The sequence below is a fragment of the Psittacula echo genome (genome assembly GCF_963264785.1).
Source record: "Psittacula echo genome assembly, chromosome: 3".
Taxonomy (NCBI): Eukaryota; Metazoa; Chordata; class Aves; order Psittaciformes; family Psittacidae; genus Psittacula; species Psittacula echo.
This window is the reverse complement of record NC_137736.1, coordinates 40438028-40459678: the sequence shown is the minus strand read 5'-3', so window position 1 is coordinate 40459678 and position 21651 is coordinate 40438028. Positions and strand designations below refer to the sequence as shown.

At 36.9% G+C, this 21651-nt stretch overlaps 1 protein-coding gene across 1 annotated transcript in view; it reads right to left on the bottom strand.

The window, feature by feature from the left end:
* Positions 1-21651, bottom strand: part of DMD (dystrophin) — a gene marked incomplete at both ends in the record, with an annotated part of 1114107 nt that overhangs the window by 929399 nt on the left and 163057 nt on the right. The window contains one exon of the mRNA XM_080612996.1: positions 7932-7993. Coding sequence (XP_080469122.1) covers positions 7932-7993 — 62 coding nt within the window. The remainder of the gene's footprint in view (positions 1-7931; positions 7994-21651) is intronic.

The following is a 21651-nucleotide window of genomic DNA, read 5'->3' as shown; positions in this document are numbered from 1 at the left end:
TACTATATATGAATGAAAATAAATCTGAGCATGTTTTTTGCCTGACACTTGCTTATGTATTCTGGAGATATCCAAAAAAGGAAAACCACTCAACAATGCAAATGTGTTTTCTATACCAAGTTTAAACATTATCTGGCTTAAAACAAACAAACAAACAAAAAAACCAACCAAACAAAAAAAAAGGTTTTGCTTTAATAATACAGAATAGACATGACAGGCCTTTAGTGTGCTGTTGCAAGATGTATTATGTAAAGGTTATTGGCATAAGAAAGCATGGTATTTTAAAACAGTATGTGTCCCAAGAGTAGTGTTGATCACACAGAGCTGGAAAGCAAAGTTAAGCACTATTAATCTTCAAAGAGAGTTCTGGTTATTTGCCACACTGTAGCAGAGAAAAGTAATTTGGTCACACATTAGTAAACTATTCCTCATCAGTTTCACTGTAGCACTTAAAAAGGCTGGCAACAGAGACAAAACAGGTTGGAGGATGGCGAATGTCACGCCAGTCTATAAGAAGGGCAAGAAGGAGGACCCGGGTAATTATGGGCCAGTCAGCCTTACCTCCATCCCTGGAAAGGTGATGGAACAACTTATTCTTGACATCATCTCTAGATATATCAAGGATGAGGGGGTCATTAAGAGTAGCCAACATGGTTTTACCAAGGGGAAGTCATGTTTGACCAACCTTATAGTCTTCTATGAGGAAGTAACTAGGTGGATGGATGATGGTAGAGCGGTATATGTGGTTTTCCTTGATTTCAGTAAGGCATTTGATACTGTCTCCCACAGCATCCTCATAAATAAGCTAAGGAAGTGTGGGCTCGATGATCAGGTAGTGAGGTGGATCAAGAACTGGCTGAAAGGAAGAAGGCAGAGAATTGTGGTCAATGGGGCAGAATCTAGCTAGAGGTCTGTGACTAGTGGAGTCCCTCAGGGGTCGGTGCTGGGACCAGTGCTGTTTAATATTTTCATCAGCGACCTGGATGAGGGAACTGAATGTACCCTCAGCAAGTTCGCTGATGACACTAAACTGGGAGGAGTGGCTGACACGCCAGAAGGCTGTGTTGCCATTCAGCGAGACCTGGACAGGCTGGAGAGTTGGGCGAGGAGAAACTTGATGAAATTCAACAAGGGCAAGTGTAGAGTCTTGTATCTGGGGAGGAACAACCCCATGTACCAGTACAGGTTGGGGGTTGACCTGCTGGAAAGTAGTGAAGGGGAAAGGGACCTGGTGGATAGGAGGATGACCATGAGCCAGCAATGTGCCCTTGTGGCCAAGAAGGCCAATGGCATCCTAGGGTGCATTAGAAAGGGTGTGGTTAGTAGGTCAAGAGAGGTTCTCCTCCCCCTCTACTCTGCCTTGGTGAGACCGCATCTGGAATATTGTGTCCAGTTCTGGGGCCCTCAGTGTAAGAAGGACAGGGAATTGCTTGAAAGAGTCCAGCGCAGAGCCACAAAGATGATTAAGGAAGTGGAACATCTCCCTTATGAGGAGAGGCTGAGGGAGCTGGGTCTCTTTAGCTTGGAGGAGACTGAGGGGTAACCTCATCAATGTTTACAAATATGTAAAGGGTGAGTGTCAGGATGATGGAGCTAGGCTTTTCTCAGTGATGTCCAGTGATAGGACAAGGGGTAATGGGCGTAAACTGGAGCATAAGAGGTTCCATGTGAACATCAGGAAAAACTTCTTTACTGTGAGAGTGACAGAGCACTGGAACAGGTTGCCCAGGGGGGTTGTGGAGTCTCCTACGTTGGAGATATTCAAGGCCCGGCTAGACAAGTTCCTGTGTGACGTACTCGAGGTTACCCTGCTCTTACAGGGGGGTTGGACTAGATGATCTTTTGAGGTCCCTTCCAACCCTTGGGATTCTGTGATTCTGTGATTCTGTGAATTAGGTATTTAGGATGGGTGAATAACAGTTGTGGTGTCTTACGTTGAATAATACCAACTGTGATTTTTTCAGATTTATCACATGGTACAATTTTAAATTTCTGTGGTTTTCTGATCTTTTTTTTTTTTTTTTTGAAAAAGTATGTCTGAAAGAAAAAGTTATTATCAATGTTTAGTTAATGAACTGAGCTGACACCTACCATATTCACTTTTAACATACATTCTTTAAAGATTTGACCAGGGTTTTACCACAGACACAATTTCAAAATTTTACTCACAAACCATCTTTTGTTTGTCCTGGAATCAATGTTCTTACACACGATACCTGATCCTTCTTGACATTTATATCTAAATTAGTGCTCCTTAGCTAGAATAGAGCACGACTTTGGTTTTGGTGAAATTCAGCAGAACTCTTCTGATCCAAATAAGTAAACGGATATGGGCACAAAACTATAAGCTTTTGAAGCAAACCTTAGTGTGAATATGCACTATCAACAACAAAATTAAAATAAATGCTATTTTATGACCTGGTAGACACACCACCTGATATTAGCACGTGTTGGTTAATCAAAGCTTTAAGTAGGGTCAACATTCAACCATCATTTACTTTGACCACACTTACTCATTTTTAGAATGTCTTAGTACCTCTTTTTACCTCTTAAATTAAAAGAATAAAAGAATAAGCTTGCTTTGGTTTTGTTTGTTTGGTTGGATTGGGTTTTTTCCCTCTATAATTGAGAATGAGTGCAAGTCAGTCTAATTTGCATAAGTTAAAATAAATAAAAAAAAAATAAATAAATTGAAAAAACTGCCTTTCGCTTAGTTCTACCTTAACAAGGAAGAGTTTGGGTATCAGATAACGTAGGAAGAGCTGATTTTTGGGGTTTTAGCTAAAAACAGTAATATAGACTGGATGAATTACAGACTGAGAACACATCTACACTGCAGTGTCAGGTACTGGTTCAAAATAGTTGAAAAATACAAGGCTAGATATAAATGTTTTTGACTGGGAGTACCTGCAGGATGATCTGTGGCAACACGGAGCTCAGCAAACTGAGCAAACATAAATGGCTAAAGCACCACAGCTATCTGAATGAACGTTTCTGAACTTGTCTACAATGATATTAAAGTTTGTCCTGCAAAGCCAGTGTTGATGTAGGATTTCTCCTTTAGAATTGAGTTCTAGAGAATACAACAGCAGCTAACCCTACTGATTACTTTTATTAAGTGAAACAGCAAGTGATCTTTTCTAGTCTCATAGACATGCAGATGCAACTACTGTTCTGTTTTTAGGAAATACAACACACAGGCAGACATCAATGAACTTTGAGCACGCTGATCTGAACCTCTAAGTTCACTGCTTAATTCCAGTTTTCCTACCAGTCCCTCACTCATCTAAGCAGCTATCTTCATTTGACCTACCGGTTATTGCTGGATGAGGCCTTGGGTGGCATGGTTTAGTGTGAGGTGTCCCTGCCCATGGAACTAGATGATCTTAAGGTCCTTTCCAACCCTAACTATTCTATGATTCTATGAATCTATGATTTGTCAAGATAGCAGTTTGGACAGGGCTAATACTGAGTATTTTAATCTGTATTTCTCTGATTTGCTGGCAACTTCCCTCCCTCCAGCTCCTTTTCTTGGTTACTAATTGCAGCCCAGAAATAGGCTAAAGAATTGGTTCATCTGATGAAGTTTGACATAAATTATTCACAGGGGCTAACGCATCTCCACAGAAGCAAAATCTTAAAGAAATTTGTCAAATTAAACTAGTATTGTCTACTCTGAAAACTTCACCAGACTGCTCCCCTCCCAAAGTCTTCAACACTTCAAATTCACTTTGTTATGAGTGGCTTTTTAAGTTTGTTTTAATTCAAAATTCTTGTGAGTGATAGCATGGAAGCACCTAAAGCAGCACTGCAAATTTCTCTATCAGATGCCAGACGTATGGTAGTCTCTCTGGACCTCAAATATTTGATATATTTCCTCCATAGGTCAGTAAACATTTCATTTGTATCAATAATTTTTGTTATACGATATGCAAAAGGCATTCAATCTACAACCACAGGAGACCACTAAAGCAAACTGGAGTCTTGAATAATTTCAGGTTGTCCATGAACTCAAGAAGAGGGAAAGACCTGAGACTGTCAAAACACCTCCTATCATATAAGCCACAGACAAACATTGGGTCGTTAAGAAATTATTTTAACTGATACACAGTTCAACATAAGTTGTAAGCAATGACCCCCTTTTGGGTTCCTTTTATCCCTGCATATACCAGTTACCTGAACAATCTAGCTGCTATTCAAAACAATTTCATTAGTAAAAAGTGTACTTAATTTTGCTGATTGTTGTTCTATTAGCCACGTATATCTTAAATGAGGCTGTCAACTTTGCCTTCTTTGGCAAAGACTGCATCTTTACTATATTTTTCACATAATCACTACAAAAATGGGATCTTAATTCCACAGTCACCACACAAACCACTACCTTCTAATATTTCTGCCTGCTGATAAAAAGCTGCCATTCTTCACAACTTAAATTCTCCATTAAAAAGATTCCTTACCACATGATCTTTTGTTTACATAAAGCTAAGTAATGAAAATATTGGTTATCTTAAATTTATTTTCATATTCTGCGTTCTTCAACATCAACAGAAAAAAACCCAAAACACGAAGTAGAGCAACCATAAAAATATCCTTTTCTTCCATCTACCATGTTCTATGTTCTGACTCTTGTCTATATGTATTGTCATATACTGACTTCTTTGACTATATAATGGAATTTTTTACACTTCTGTAGCAGAAATGTGGACAACCTATATAAACCTCTGAATTTACAAGCAATAACATCTGTTTTTGAATACTGCACATTGAAATGTTGAAAACTCATTCATAAATTACTATTCATTTATAAAACCCACTTACAGATTAAGCTGCTGATCTTAAATTAGCCATAAGGGTATAACCTAAAATTCAAGTTGCAAAATTTATAATGATTAGCTGCTTGCCTTCTCTGTACTCACAACACATACTGTTATTGCTGGCAGTACAATTGTCAGTACTTTGAGACAGCCCCTCCATAATGAGAGAACAAAAAAACCTGCCAGTATTTCTTTAGTCATAGGAGCATGCTCTTTCCTTTTTAGGGTTGGGAACTTTTGGTTCTGGCACTGGAATTTTCAGGTTTTCATTTTAAACTTAATTGCCATTTACAAGCTCTTTCATACATGCAAATAAAGAACATTTCCATCTTCCATAACACTTTGTATTTTGAAGCCTATTATACACTGAACAACTGAAGATGTTTAACCAGTGAGGCAACATAAGCTCATTTAAAATGGGGTACAGACATTGTTAACATAATTGTTGTGGTGGTTTCAAAGTTCCAGCAGAGAGCAGCTATACCTGAGGGCTTGTGATACATTTGCATTCCCCCAAACACATAGTTAAGATCCTATGTTTCATTTACAAAGGTTTCAGTTATTTGAAATTTTAAAAGTTGAGATCTGAGCAAAAACTATCTTACCAAGGACTAGATCTTTTATGAGAGCTCTAATTATAGTTCTATTATTAAAAACTAGGTTATAATACCTAACTTTGCTATCATTATGTACACCCTGCCGAACTTAACTATTTTACAAATAAACTTCTTTTGAGGACAAAGAAAAGCTCTTTCTGAATAAAATTATTATAAAGCAATATGCTCTAAATTTTTTAAAGATGCCTTAAGTTTCAACTTATTGCATGCCACTTAGTTGATAAACCAAGAAGGTATCACTAAAGAAAGTCATACACAATGTCTTATGATTAGAGCAGTGAAAACAGAAAGGTCTCTTGGATTATATTCTCTATTTCTCCTATACTTCTATTTCACTAAATGTTTAATCTCACAAACATTAGAAGCCAACTTTTAGGCTCTCTTACTGCAACAATGATGAGGTGCTTATAGTTTAGTCACATACTGTAATCTTTAAAGCACAGATTTTTTGCATAATCCATTTTCTGGTTGGTAAAAGGAGTAGGAATTAGAGTTTCAGGCAAAAGTATTTTGGTTATACATAACAACTTTGCAGGAAAAGAATAATTTGTCCAAGATTTAAAGATCAAGGGTTTTTTGGTAGACTGACTGTTGAAATAAAAAGACCTTGTCCAAAACACAAGTGATGCATGAGGCAAAGAAAAACTCGCACCATAGTTTGTAGCAGGTTTTCCTCAGAATCCAAATGAAGTAAAGGGAGATGAGTACTTCTCCAGTATGTTTATGTAGGCGTGTACACATACAACTAAAAATTTACAGAACTGAAGTAAAAGGTAGTTAAAACACCACTGAAGTACACTCCATTGAACTTGAATTGCAGGAAAGACATCTAGATCAATTCAGACAACTGAGTCAAACCTACCATTAAAAGCATCTTCTTATTGGTCGTATTTTCTAAACCCCTCATAGTTACTGTTCTTCTGCATACTTCTTCCACGTTTCCTCAATAACTGAAAGGTTTGCTATTGCATAAAATCACTATTACTGAGAAGGCAATGCTCTAGAAACATGACACTTGATTTAGATATAGAAGCAACAGTTACCCTTAGTTTTCTGTAACTATTTCTGTGACCATAACAAGGCCTAACTGCCAATATACTTCAAATCAGCTTGTATCAGACAATGACTGCTAGGGCTATGTCTTCATATATGAAACATATATGAAACATATATGAAACACCAAAACAGTAAACTACTTAAGTTAAAATCTGACTGTTGCCAAGTAAAATGAAATAATTACAACTTTCACCTTCTGTTAAGTATTTCCCTTATCACAGCCATATATTATATATATATATATATACAGCCATATATTCCTCTTTTTTTTTTTTTTTTTTTTTTAATACTACCATGTAGCTGATTTGTTTGTGATTCACCACAATTTCCAGACTTTTCTTTGCTTTTTTACTGATAACGCAGTTGCTGCTTCTTCTGTATGCATACATTTTACTTCTGTCCTAAATATAATACTTCACACTTGTCTTGTAATTCATTGATTAATTAGAGATCATTTGAGTTCAGGACTGTCTTTCCTCCTGATCCAGTCATCCAAACTGCTGGTCATCTCTGCTGTAAAGATGCTGAGCACAAATGTGTGCTGTCTAAATCACCTGAAGTAGTCTTAGCAAATGCTCCAGACCCGTGGGACTCCCTGCTGGACTGCACCATTACTGAGCATGTTTTCCAACATTATGGTGGTCCTATTCAGATTATCTTACCCCTCTTTTTTAATAAGGAGAAGCAGATGGGACACAATCAAAAGCCAGACTAAACAGAAGATATATCACAGGTACCATTTCATTTGTGTCCATTGCCAGATAAAACAACAGATTGTGGGAATGACTTAGTTTATTACTGGCAAATACAGCTCAGTAATTATCCTCCAGCAATTTTAAAAATGTTTTATAAAATTAATAGTTTGAGCTCAATTTTTCCTGTATATTAAAGACAAAATTATTACATACTGCCAGGGGACCTCATTTAAATAAGCTAGTTATTTGATCTTTTTTCAAGTATATTTGAGATCTTTACCAAAGATAATGATTTCAAAACATATTATAATTGACTTTCATAATTTACTGGCTCGATCACACCTCTTGTCTTTGACCTTGCTGCTCTCCAATTCATTTGCTTTTGTTAAATTTCAGATTGCAATTAGAAGCAAGAAAAAACAAGCTCAATAGAGGAAACTTCTCCACATACTAAGAACATAACAAAAACTGCCAACATTCAGTATATCTGCATCAGTAGCTTGAGAAAAGGTAAAGTAAATAGAGGCAGAGAACATTTTAAAAGGATGGCTTCTTACATTTTAATCTCTACTGAAATCAAAGGAATAAAACTTGGTAATTTTTTCTAACAAATCAGTCAACTGCATTCAGCAATATCTGAAACTTGTAACTGTTATCTTGAAAATTAAATCTCAGTGGAGGAAAATCAGGGTCTTTTTCTTTAAACATTCAAACCAAATTTTTGTTTATGAATAAACAAAAGTATTTACCTTAGCAAATTGTGCATTTATCCATTTTGTGAATGTTTTCTTTTGAACATCTTCCCGTTCATCTGCCAGAGAAAAGTAAAGCACTTCATTAGAATTGTTCAACAAAGTGGCATAGTGTTACTGACTGAAGCTTCAGTCTTGGTTTGTAGTAAAGATACTAATGATAATTTAAATGCATTCAGGGTACCTATTTGTATGTATTCTGTCCTTGGCAATTACATCATCATGTTTCAGAAAGCCTACAGGTTCCCTACATAGCCATGGTCTCTATCCCTAGCTCATCTCACCCACCCTGTGGTTTCTTTTCTTCTGTAACAAAGCATTTTGCAGTAGGATCTGAAATATCTCATTCAAATTTTTAATTTTATGTAAGTATTAAAAAAAAAGGAAAAAAATTGTCATTGCTACCCAATGACAAGAGCAACAGGAAACTTTTCTACAGCAGTTTTATAAAAGTGCTTGAAATAATAAATTTATATGCACATCCTCATATTTCTTGAGGAAGTCTTCCAGACCACAATGATAGTTCTCCATTGGTAGTCCCTGCCATACATTATGCATTTTCTGCCTTGCAGCTATTGACCTGTCACAATTTGTTATATATTTTTCCTCAAGTAGGGAAATTAAAAAAATAAAAACCCATGCATGTATTCAGCCACACATGAAAGTCCTTCTCAATTCTTTAATACAAAAAAAACATTCTAGACGGAGATCTACAGGTCTCAGGCCTTGCTTTCTTTATCTAAGTTGCAAGTCAAGTCTTGATGCAGAATTAAATGGACACACAAAGGTACAATTCTGAACTGGACACACAAAGGTACAATTCTGACATATTTTATGTAGGCAGGAAGAGAAAGAGGCCCTCAACTTAGAACCTAATAAGCATTTACTCAATAAGATCTGTAGGTATTATCCCTGAAATAATATAGAAGGTCAAACCTTTCTATGACAAAGTCAAACCAAACTAGAACTAAAGGGCATATATGTAAAACACTGCAGAATGCTTATACTAAAATAAGGCTCACTCAATCCTGCCTTTTGGTTTGCAGTAAAATTCTCTACTTTTCTTAAATAAAAAGGGGTATTAAATTCCCATTTGAAATGTTCAGCAATTAATAATGTTAATGGATTCATCTGCATTTGAAAGTCAGGTATGGATGAGCTACATGAGAAATGTACAGCATTAATAATGTACTTTGTTTTTCCCTCCCTCCACCCCTCCAAGGTGACATGGAAAATCTCTTTGATACAGATGTATCTTTTGTTCTTAAAACCTCATCCCCATAGCCCTTTAAAAGTGGCTTTTTACAAGAATGTTTTCCATTCTCTACAGTACAATATAGGAAAAATACTTAGGAAAAAAATAATAATAGAGTTTGTAAAACTACTATTTCATTATAAAAAACTTCTGCATACAAGACTAAGCATATTCTAATTGCTTTCATGATTATGGTGAAGAGATTGTCAACACAATAATACTACTGCAAACATACCATAGAAGTCAATCATTATATGCATTCTGCCACTGATATAGGAGTACCTGCTACAACAAACTTTCCAGAGTTCTACTACTACCTATCCCAAATAATGCTTCCTGCTTCATCCCTCGCATGAAACTGGTATTTTAATACTTTGTTGACTGAAGATGCATAATCAATATAATGTTATATCACAAACTTTTTCCAAAAAATCATGTAAAACATTCATATAAACATCTATTTCTATTTAACCATCTCTGTTACAAATGCTAAATGTAACTTTAAAACAGTGCAGAAAAAAGAGTATGTGGTATTTAGCAAGGGAAAAGAAAGAGGCAAAACCGCCTCTTTCAGACTGTTTAAACTTTCACTTTTCCACCACAGGCTACTGTAATAGCATTTTCAATAACAGTGTGTGGTGTTTGGAGGTTTTTTTCCCCATAAGGATATATGCCAAAGATTTGATTGCTATTCAGCAAGTTGTGTTCATTAAGCTAATAAAAACCAGGTTCTCTTGAGGAAAATGACAGTTAAAGCCACAACCTGAATGTTTGAAACTTGCTCAAATTTCAGGCAATGCTCTGCTACTTTTGCAAACACAAATCTATTCTACTGATGTTATCTTTATACAGAGATCATTTCAAGCACTTTTATCTCTAGATGCTTGGTCTGACAAGTTGTTAGCCACAGCAATTTGTCAGACACAACCTCCTAACCTAAAAAATGATCAATGTCTTGGTTATGTACAGCATGTTTTCCCCACAATAAACATGACATTTTTCAAAAAAATATGTTCTCCTAACCCAGATTTACGGATTGAATGCTAGATGTGGAAGCTGAATGACATTTGTCTGGGTGCTGTAAAAACATGCCAGGAACACTCATCTGCCACTTTCATAATCCTGTATTTATAATAGATCCTTTGGCAGCTAACAGATGAATGCCCTTGCAGGTGTTTTTACTGTGAGTCAATAAGAATAATCAAATGGCCAGGCAGGTAATTCCTTCAGCTGTTCGAGAGGAATATACTATGTTCACTTCTTTTCTTTCAAGCTGGAAGAACTGCAGACAAGCATACTGTCTCCCCTAAGGCTAAATTTGAACATGAAATACTGCATGGATCCAGAATTCCTTTATCTCAATAATAACATGATCGCTTCCCAAAGCAATAATATGCTTTTATCAGAATGCTGGACAGAGTGGAACAGGCTTAACCTCCTTTCTGCAGGTTATCAACTCAGAAAATGAACACACTGGAGTCTATAGAAAGCTTTCCAGGGGAAAAAAAAAATACTGACCTGTGAAATTTATCTGATTTTTATGCACTAGAGGCTCGAGTACCACTGAACAGACCTTGCTTTAACTAGAACACATTCACAAATGGATCTTATAATTCTGATATTTCTGGTAGGATGAGCATCCAGCTATGCAACTGTGAATGCAAACCTCTTGAATGAGCTAACTGCATATTTGACTTTAAAAGTATTATTCCAGTTTAGAGCTCAGAAGAAATCATAGCCAGGAAAGAAAGTGAAGTATTAATGGACCTATAATCTGACAAAGGACAGTTCTAAGATTTAATCAGGTGGCAAGAGTAATAGTGACAAGTGGCATACTGAAGAATACTTAGGAACATGCAATCAGGATTCAGCAGAACAAGGATGAGATTATTAATTGTAAGTGGTTACCAGACAACTTTCCTAGACACTTTATTAACTAGTTCATGTTTGCAACCTACTGCTAAAATGAATTTTTTTCTATTTTCCACCAAAAAAGGCGCAGCATTACACTGTCATCTCTTAGTACACTACACTTATTTTTCCAAAACACCCCCCCACCAAATACCACCAAATATATCAAATGAAAGATGGCAACAAGAAAAAAAAAAAAAAAATTAATGTATCTGGTATACTCTAGATATGTCCTAAAGCATACAGCAGTGTTAGCAAGTCATAAAAGCAGTACGTTTAAACAATGTGAACTGATGAATACTAAGCAGATTTTAAATGAACCAAGGTTCAGAAACATACAGTATATATGCCACTATATCATTCCATTTGTATGATATAAGGCACTCTCCCACAGAAAACATGGAGTGGGGGAAGCTCCACTCTTTGCATCTTTCTCTTCTTCTAGAGGATCTTCACTTTCATTACTCCTGAGACACATGAATAAATAATGCTTTCACAGACCCACAGAATGGTTGAGGTTGGAAGTGACCTCTAGATGCCATCTGGTCCAACTTCCCTTGTCAAGCAGGGTCACCTAGAGCAGACTGTCCAGGACCACATCGAGTCTGTTTTTTTAATATTTCCAAGGATGGATACTTCACAGCCTCTTCTCCTATAGAGAATGAATCAATAGTGCATCTTTCCTATCATCTGCACTCTGCCTTCCAGAGATGTAGGTAGTGATTACCAATTTAAGTGGCTTAGGAAACTTTCCTGAAGAGTAAGTACAGCCAATTTTTGAAAATTAGAAGACAGTCAACAGAAGTACGCTAACATTTCAGGGGTATAAGAAATGAGCTGTATCCTGAGATTGTAAGCCTCAATTTGAAATGAAGAAACAAATCATCGTCCTTAAGATGCCAATGAAGATATTACATAATATTTGAATCACTGCAGAGACTGGTAGTGATAGGAGGCTTGCTTGTGTGAGTCTTCAGCAAACAGTTCCATCACAGGTTGGAACACAAACAGGAAAAAGAGACTTGTTTTATTCCGTTACCCAGTGTTGCCTTGAACTGAGTTAAATAATAATTGAATAGCTATGTTTTGTCTACTGGGAACTATCAGGAAGAAGAAAAAAAAATAACAAAAAAGAATCGCCATACACTAGCTGAAAACTTTGAAACAATGGTCTTAAGGCAGGTGTCAGTTCTTTCATTCATGGCAACTGCAGGTTCATCAGAACGGCACTGTACAAAATGAAAGTATCAGAATTGCTATTTTTGCTAGAAGCCAAACAATGCAGATTTAGAAAAGGCCAGGATTTGCTTCAGTGACTGTGAGTGAGTACCAGCTCTGGTGGGAACACTAGGAACAAAAGAGGCCACAGACAGTCACATTATTGATACTCTGGCTCCATCAACTCACTATTCTTAGAGATTTCCATCACATTGTTACAATACTCTGCCAGTAACTGCAACTGCTGAGAAATGTTCCCTTCCCATTCTTGCTTATTTGAGAAGGAGAAAAGAAATCAATGCAATACAATGACTGGATGATATTTGAGTGGACTAGCTTTGATTTTTAGTCATTGAGGTCATCCAAGACATTCACAAGCTGACAGGAAATACAATAGACTGCTGTGACAGACAGACAATGATTTTAAGTCTATTGCTCATGTAGGGCAATATGTAACATACAATTCTTTGTCCATCTTCTATAAATACACTGATGAGCAGAATTAATCTGAATACTGTTAAAACTCCCTGTTCCCTATGCTAACTCTTGATACTTTACCGTGGAACACGAGTGAAATCACCATAATCAGCCCATCTCAGGCTTCTCAAAATACTGATGAACCTATTCAAAATCTCAGCAGAAACAGGAGACCTCAGTATGCAGAAAACCCTCATTAATATATAAATTTTAAAAAAGTACATCTCAATCCTCTATATTAATATACTATTTCCTGAGAAATAGTATATCAACATTTTCTGAGGACGTGGTAGGATTCATGGCAAACTTAGGAAAAAAGTAGGGATATCAGTATACTGAAAAGACTTAATCTCAACTCTGCTTCCCCCCACCCCCTTGTTCAAATAGAGGAACTCAGAAAGAGGGATTCTATTTTCTGATATGAACAGAAGAGAGAATGGCTAAAACCCAACCTACAAGATTTCTACTGACACCACAGGCCTAGACTGAATGTCACGCTGAGAAAGCCTTTTATTTTTCTCAATATTTTAGCTGGAATTGTTCTCTCATTATGAACTTTCAGGGAAACTGTTTCCTGACTTTTTCTTCCTCTCTTTTTTTTTTTTTTTTTTTTTTTAATTCTTTAAGGCATTACAAGTGTTTATATAACATCTCATTCTTCTGAACTAGCTTTGCCTAATTACCTATTTTGGGAAAAACTAAAGAGTGCTTTTGAGGACAAGTATGGATGTTATTGGGTAGAAGAAGAGCAGAAGCAGCACAAAAGACAGAGAACACAACTGAATGCTAGTCTGGAACAGAAGGAAAGAAAAGAAAACAACAACAACAACGCCAAAAGATGAAGAAGGGATGAAAGACAGAAGAGGAGGGAAACACTTTTTCCCTGGCTTGGGGAAAAAAAGGGCAAAAGACATATAAAGAAGTAAAAGTGGGATAGGAAAAGGCAGAGGCATATTCTTTTGAGAAAGAAAAACAGGTAAGGCATTTCTTGTGATATCTGGCAGCTAGAAGTTATATGCAGGGAAACAGTGAATTTGAACAAAAGAACCACCCAAGTATGTACAGCAAAACAGCACAGTGTGATCTGCCTCTCCAGGCCATTAACCACTTCCAAAAAATACCACCCCCCTCAAAAAAAAAAAAGAAAAAAAACACAAACAACCCCCCCCCCCAAAACCAAAACAAATAAAAAACCAAAAAAAGGAAGATTCGACTAGCACCAAAAAAGACCAGGATAATGCAAGTTAAAAAATGATCTGTAAAATAATAACAAGCAGGGGTGAAATGTACACATAGACTTAGGTTTGAACAAATAAATTTGCTGCATGTTTGTTAAAAACACTCCCCCTCAACCCACCATTTCTCAGCCCTTTCCCCTAAATAAATTGCAGCAGATACAACTCCCAAGGTAAAAACAGGAGCACAATTCCAACAGAATTAAATAATAAATAAATAAATAAATAAATAAGACAATAAATAGAATTTTAGTTCACATTTTCAGACCATTTTAAGTATACACAACATGGGGTATTCAGCTCCAATTCATATATTGGTAATGGTATTCCCAGCAGTTGGTCTAGTCCTCCTCTGGTCTACCATATGCAACCACACTTAGGGAACTGATCGTACTTCTCCCTGTCTATGGATTTGATTCAGGAGGAAGGAGCAGAACTGCTAATAGAGAATAACCCTTCTGAAGAGCTCATGGGCTGGTCCCTTGCTTCTTACTGGCTGGCTGTTGAGTGGAGGGCCTAATGACTTAGCTGTTCAGATTGAAAAAAAAGAACAAAAACAAAACCCAAAGAAAGAGGACCCTGATTTCACATTTCTTGTCATCACTGGCATAAGAGCATGGGAAGGGAGTAGCAGCACTTTCATCTCCCATATCACTTGACACCATACTGTCAAGCCATTCCCCTCAAATGTTGGAGATTTACCCTTGCCTTAGGCTTTCAATAATAAGGACATGAAAAAGTTTTGAACCACAATCTACCAGAAATACCCTGGTCTCCTACTTATTGACAGCTCTGCAAACACAAGCTTTACTGATTTTGTTTTCTGATTTTCTTTTCTTCTTCTTTAACTAGAAATTTTGTTGGATCCAGGACCCAGAAAGTTTTTCCCAGAGGGAAATCACTCCTAAAATGAAACCTAAGAAGCCACACTGCTTCAATATGTAAATTTTGTGAAGGATAAATCACCCCCCAAAATTAAAGAACAAACCTACAAACCTATCTCTGCTTGAGAAACTGGTGCTCAAAAAGGAAGGATTTCAGCTTATGACTTAAGTTACCTTTACATGGAAATATATAATAATTCATTTGGATATTCAGCTGTGTATAAACAGTGTACCCTTTATTATATATTTTTCAATATCATATACATACATTGACAAACAAAAAAAAGGCTTAACATATTAATAGAAGTACGTACTATTTCAGCATCATACCGTCAATTTAGTAGTATTTTCTGCATACTGTAGATGATATATTACATGCTAAACTGAGGTAACATATTTACTTTCACTTAAACCTCCATGATGATTAAAACTGCTGTAGCAGCTTAAATCACTGCAGCTTTCTGGAACTTGCAGCACACTATATGACTAAACTATATTATCAACTTTTTGGCAGACACCACTGAAATCATACAATCATAGAATCAACTAGGTTGGAAAAGAAAGACCTTTAAGATCAAGTCAAACTGTTAACCTGGACTGCCAAATCCACCACTAAACCATGTCACTAAGGGCCTCATCTACACAGTTTTTTGAACGCTTCCAGGGACGATGATTCCACCACTTCCCTGAGAAGCCTGCTCCAATGCTCCATACTGCCAGGTGTCCTGGGTTCAGCAGTAGCAGTCATTTTTTTTCCTTCTTAGTAGTTGGTGCAGTGCTGTGGTTTTGACTTTCAGCCTGGGAACAACACTGATAACACCAATGTTTTTAGTTACTGCTCAAATATTTAGCCTGAACAAGGACTTTGTGAGTCATGCACTGCCAGGGAGGAGGGGAAGCAGGGAGGAAGCAGAGACAAGACCTGACCCGAACTAGCCAAAGAGGTATTCCATACCACAGCACGTCATGCCCAGGATGTAACTGGGAGTTACCCGGAAGGGCACTCTCTGCTCGGTCGGGCTTGTTTCGGTGGGGGTATCGTATTCTCTTCCCTTGTTATTTCCCTTATCATTATTATTAATGGTGGTAGCAGTAGTGGTTTGTGTTATACCTTAGTTACTGGACTGATCTTATCTCAACCCATGGGAGTTACACTCTTTCGGTGGCTGACTTGCTGACTGGCTTAAACCACGACACCAAGATATCCAAGTACCTTGACAAAATACCAATAAAGATGATTTATAAGCTTTTTTCTTGTTGTTAAAAGCAATTAAAAAAAAACAAAACAAAACAAAACAAAACGCTTAGTGCTAGAAACTGTATCAACTTCAGCACAAATCCACAGAAAATTTGGGGAAGTTACCAATATTACTAAAATATGAAAGAAAAGTAAGAGGAGTTCACAGATACTAACTTCATCTTTTCAAATTAGTAAGTTTGAGGAAAATATCTTACTATTTCTTGTTGGATTATTTTTAACAGAAATTTTCTTTTTTACAGATTAAGGAAGCACATGCTAAAAACTTAGGAGACATCGTGCAGTGCTACAGAAAATCAACAGGGATGTCTTTTTCCATACAGATTTACTGCTACTATCATTATACATAAAACCTACCGGAACTCCAGAACCTAAAACTGCAATTTCTGAAACAGGTGATGAAGGATACTTTGATCCTTTCATCTCCTAAAGACTGCTAAGGACCTGTAAGGTCACTTAGCAGAGAGATCACACTCTGCTCCGAGCAAGGAAACAACATTTGCTGCTCCGTCCCACCTCTGATTGGTTGTTTGACTTGGAAAAAAGGGTAGAATCTAAAAGGTTTAACTCAGGGAGTGACTACATGTGATAAACAGATTAAATATGTCTTAATTTTATTAATTCTGGTTTCAGATGTCCTTGATTTAACCCATCTTTGCCCCTTCCCAGAGAAAAAGGGAACTGCTAACAGCAGAGCAATCGCTAACTCAAAAAAAACCAGTATCATCTATTTTTTTTTTTTTTTTTTCCCTCAGAGCACACACATATTTTCATACACTGCTCCTTGTGGAGAAAGGACTGCAGTGTTAGGACAGATTGATAGGCACAAGCAGGTAGGCAAGGCTGCAGCAGTCCTTCTGTGAGCCCTAACATACAGCCAGCACCAAGAAAATCCTCATCAGTTAAGGACTAATAAAATTGGTTTGTGTAAACAGTGTGTTTAGTGGCAACCCATAATAAGTGTTGTTACTCCTCTGTACCAATGATCTGAGAATTGCTGAAACTAATTTAAGGTGGAAGCAAGCTCTCTCGCCTTGGCTGCAGTTACCAAGCCTTCTCAAAGCAAACCCCAGCCTTATAAATGTTCCTGTCACCACTGTGGGAAAAGTTTCATACCAGAAAAAAAGCAGCAGTGGCAGATCCTGTATTTCAGCAATGTCACGAAAAAAACCTCCACAAAATAAGAAACTTGGTTTTCAGCCATTTCAGACGGCTCTGGCCTTTATGATTTACACAAGGAGAGTTGCTATATGCACTGTAAAGAGGAAAAATATGATAAAGGAGCTGTCGCCAACAGTGAACTTTCCTTGCCAGGACACAGAGGTTGTAGGTTTCTTGGGGGGTTATGTTTATGGTTTTTTAAGCTTAAAAAAACAAATCAGCATTTAAGTGATCAGTAGGCCACCTCAGAGTAAGCCATGATAGAGGCACTCCATGGGAGTATTAATAGAGAATAATTATTAAAAAATAACAAAGCCAAAGTTATGTAACTAGTTAAAATTATCCACAATTCTCATATTTATAATGTATATGAAAACCACACAATAGCCTTTAATTTTGTTCAGAAAACTGAACATATATGCTTACTGTTAGTCTGACCGTCGTCTTTCCTTAGTTAGAGATTTTTACAATCTAGGTTTCTGTTTGTGTTCAGATGTGAACAATAAAGGTTAAGGGACCAGCATAGTAAGATTTATTCATGAGCCAGTCAGAGCAGCATACATCAAAAAGAGGAAACAGGAGCCCACAACTTTCCAAATAACAGACTGTTCACTAATAACAAATGAAGCTGAAAGAAGCATCAGGATTTAAAACATGCAATCAGAGTCTAATCCACAACACCAGTACCTAGTGTTTCATACAAGCTTCTGATGTAAAAATGAAATTGCTGTACTCTTTTCAGCAAATGCCACCTAGTGATACATAGTTGCAAAGCTTTAAACAGCCTTTTTTTTTTTATAATGCATTTTCTCTCAGATTTTCAGATTTGCTTCTATGCAAAAAAAAAAAAAAAAAAAACAACACAAAAAACCCCACCCAAACCCCCCAAACACTTCACATGATCAAAGGCCATCAAAATTCATGTCACATACAATACAGGAAGGAGAATGGGTTAACCACACGCAAAGAACAAGCATTTGTTTCAGTTTTTGTTAAAATATTCATTACAAATATCCACACTAAATACTCAGTGATAGCTAGCACTTGCCTGTAATATTTCAAGTTCCTTTTTTGTTCTTCTGTCAAACGCAATTAGAGAACAGGCTGTTCTAGTCTGTTTGAGTGACTGCTGTCTACTTTATTTCATCTGACCCAATTAGTGTCTGAGTTAATTAGTAGAAGCTGCCACTGAGACATGTATCAGAGAAGTTTGCAATTAATGAGACCAAGGTGTTAATATGCAATTGTTTACAATACACACCCTTTTCTTGCAATGAAAATACTGTCTCAGCAAAGCTGATAACATTTACTGGCCCACAGCTAGGCTTCACCTTATTATACACTATTTGCAATACTTTGAAAGAAAAGAAAACATGCCCCTAAGCACAGCTGTATAAATGAAAGGTAAGTGATCGGTGTTTTCTACTCCTATTTTCACCTCACTCGAAGTAGCCGAAGTAATGATGAATGTGTCTAAATCAAAGTTGTGATTTATTTCATTCACAAAGGACTGCTACAGATTGCACACTGTCAGGTCTCTTGCCTTCCTCCCACCATCACTTTCAAGGACAGAAAAGAAAGGACAGTCAAAGAGCAAGATTTAAAAAGCCCCTGCTGATACTGATCAAATGGACAGGGGGTGGGGAGGGAACAAACAGAATAGAACTTAATTCCTCTAGCCCCCTTCTAATTTCACAGCTACTTTATACTGTTTGAAATGGCTCAATTGCACAAGTGACTAAAGGATCTTAAATTTTCAGAAATACACATTAGGGTCTGAGTGTTTAATCTATTGATATACTAAACATCACTTCCTCTTATTACCTCACATTTGGGAAAACTGCACTGTTTCACACAGGTGAAAGATAATTCAAATTAGATAAAAGCTAAATATCAGCACTTGATAGAAAACCTGGATTGCAAAGCATGTTAAACATGCGTTCTCTACCCTTTATAGCAGTCAAGTGTTCTTGAAAGAAAAAGTCAGTGAATTTCTAGACAGTTCATAAGCAACATCTTGCAAACAACCATTATGTTACCTGTAGACTGTTCTTCCTTCAGCTTTTTTATGAAGCTTCTATTTTTCATTAAATAGCTTTTATTGGGAAGTGACCATTTAGCGCCTTGCACAAAGAAAAAACATTCAAATTGGAAGAAGGCAGGGAGGGGAGGAGGTGTTTGCCTCTTTCTGTTATGAATATATTGGAAAATGAAAGCACAACAGAAATCAGTTTAACACTTCATCCTAAATAGGGTGACCACCACTACAAGGAAAATGCACTTTATAGTATTTTTAAAACAAAATGTATTGAAGTCAGAATTCAGCAATGTACCTAGAGCAATCACTAGTTTTGACCCTTTGTTTTCCCCAGGAATCAGTGGGGAAAAAAGCATCATGATATGAAACAGGCATTATAAGATGTAGAAATTATGTCACCATAGACAACAGAAGCTCTTTAGGTAACATACCATCCTTGTCTATTAAGTTCTACAATGCATTGCATTAGTTTCTGGTCCAGTATGTGTCTGTCAAGTACTACGGCCAGAAGCAGGCAGCCCACGATACATTTGAGGAGGTACAGGATGCTTTTTTTTGTTAAGCAGTCAGGCATAGGTCCCACTTATGAACATTTTAATGTTCTGCAGTAACACCAGAACAACATTATTTGCTACGTGTTATTAAACATATTGTTCACAACTCTGCAGATGCTTCTCAGATTATTTTTAAGTTTTCTAAGGAACTAACTGAAAGTAGTAAGGAATCATATCCAAAACCCATTTACCTGTCAGTAGTGCACTGGCATCTGTTAAATCTGAATGCTCAGTTTGGGGCTGGACACAGAGTTCATTCACACAAGGGGATAAAGCACAACATATTAAAGCTATCATGTGAGGGTGGAGTAGAAAGAATTGGTAAAAAAATAAAAGGAAAAAAGACACTGAGATACCAAAGAAGAAAGAGGAGGTGCGCAATTCCTTCATATATATTGAGTCATTTTTTCCGTGCTTTGGAAGGCGGCAAAGCAAAAGGGGAAGCAATTTCGGGACAGGTAAGATCATCAGATTTTGTAACATCTACTTGAAATTATCACTCCCCATCAAAATATTTGAAGCACTAGTGAAATACGTGTTAAAATTTGATTTAAGATGAACACTGTTCATCTCAGTAAGTGGGCACTGTCTGAGGAAGCTACAGAAATATTTGCAACAGATTACTTACTTAGTTCATGCAGATTTCATGCCCTTCCAACTGAAACTAGGATTTTCTGGCTGCATCAGACATGAACATTTGAGATAACTAACATATTCACAGCCTGTATGTATTCTGTATATTGATCAAGGATTTTTCAATTCATATGTTATTTATAACTGCTTGCACTGAAGGATTTCATGTCTATAATATTAAGTGAAGACTAAGAAATATTAGTATTGATGTTAGGACAGTTACCTATTACAAACATTGACTTTGATTTCAATTCACTGTCAACTCATCAGCTCTAGTAAAAGAAGCTGCACCTCCTTAATATAGATTCAGTACAGAAAAAGAAGAAAAAGACCTATTTGTCATTCTTTTTACATCTGTTCTTTTCCAGTCTAGACAACTCAAGGCAAGTGTGACATTTCACAAGATCATAAACTACATTCAAGAAACATATTGTTATTCTATTCCAATGTTTTTTTTGCAACAGTAAAGAAGAGTAATTTTCTCTGTAGCCTAATGCCTTCTAGAGGCACCTTAATCAAACTGCATAGATATTTTGATCACGTCCATCCTAAGAGAGAAACCGAAGTGGAATAGATATTGGAACTGAAGTTCTGGCTTCTACCTTGGAGGATTGTACAAAAAACCAATAGAAAACGTTCAGGGCTGTGCACGGTAGAAAACACACAAGCTGGCAAATGGAGGGAGGGAAGGAAGGAAGGAAAAACACATCACCAAGATAGACACTGCCTCCCACTCCCCCTGCCCTTGGGAACCCAAACCCCTCCTATCAGACCCCTATAAAATAGCTTCCTTCATAGAGTGAGGCAATGTTCCAGACAACTGCTCTTCCACTAAACATCCCAGAGTCTCCACTTGAGACTATCACATTGTGGCCTTGACAGCTACTAAAAGATCTTAAGCTACAACTATTTCGAATATCCAACAAATACAGCTTTATTACTTTGCAATTCTCCAGAGATTCAATTCCATAACCTCAAACAGCTGCATCTAGCCGAATGAAATAAACACCACACTCAAAATGAAGCTAAGATTTGAGTATGCTTCTGAATAACTGCACAACCCAAAAAACAAGAAAAGCAAACTGGACCACCA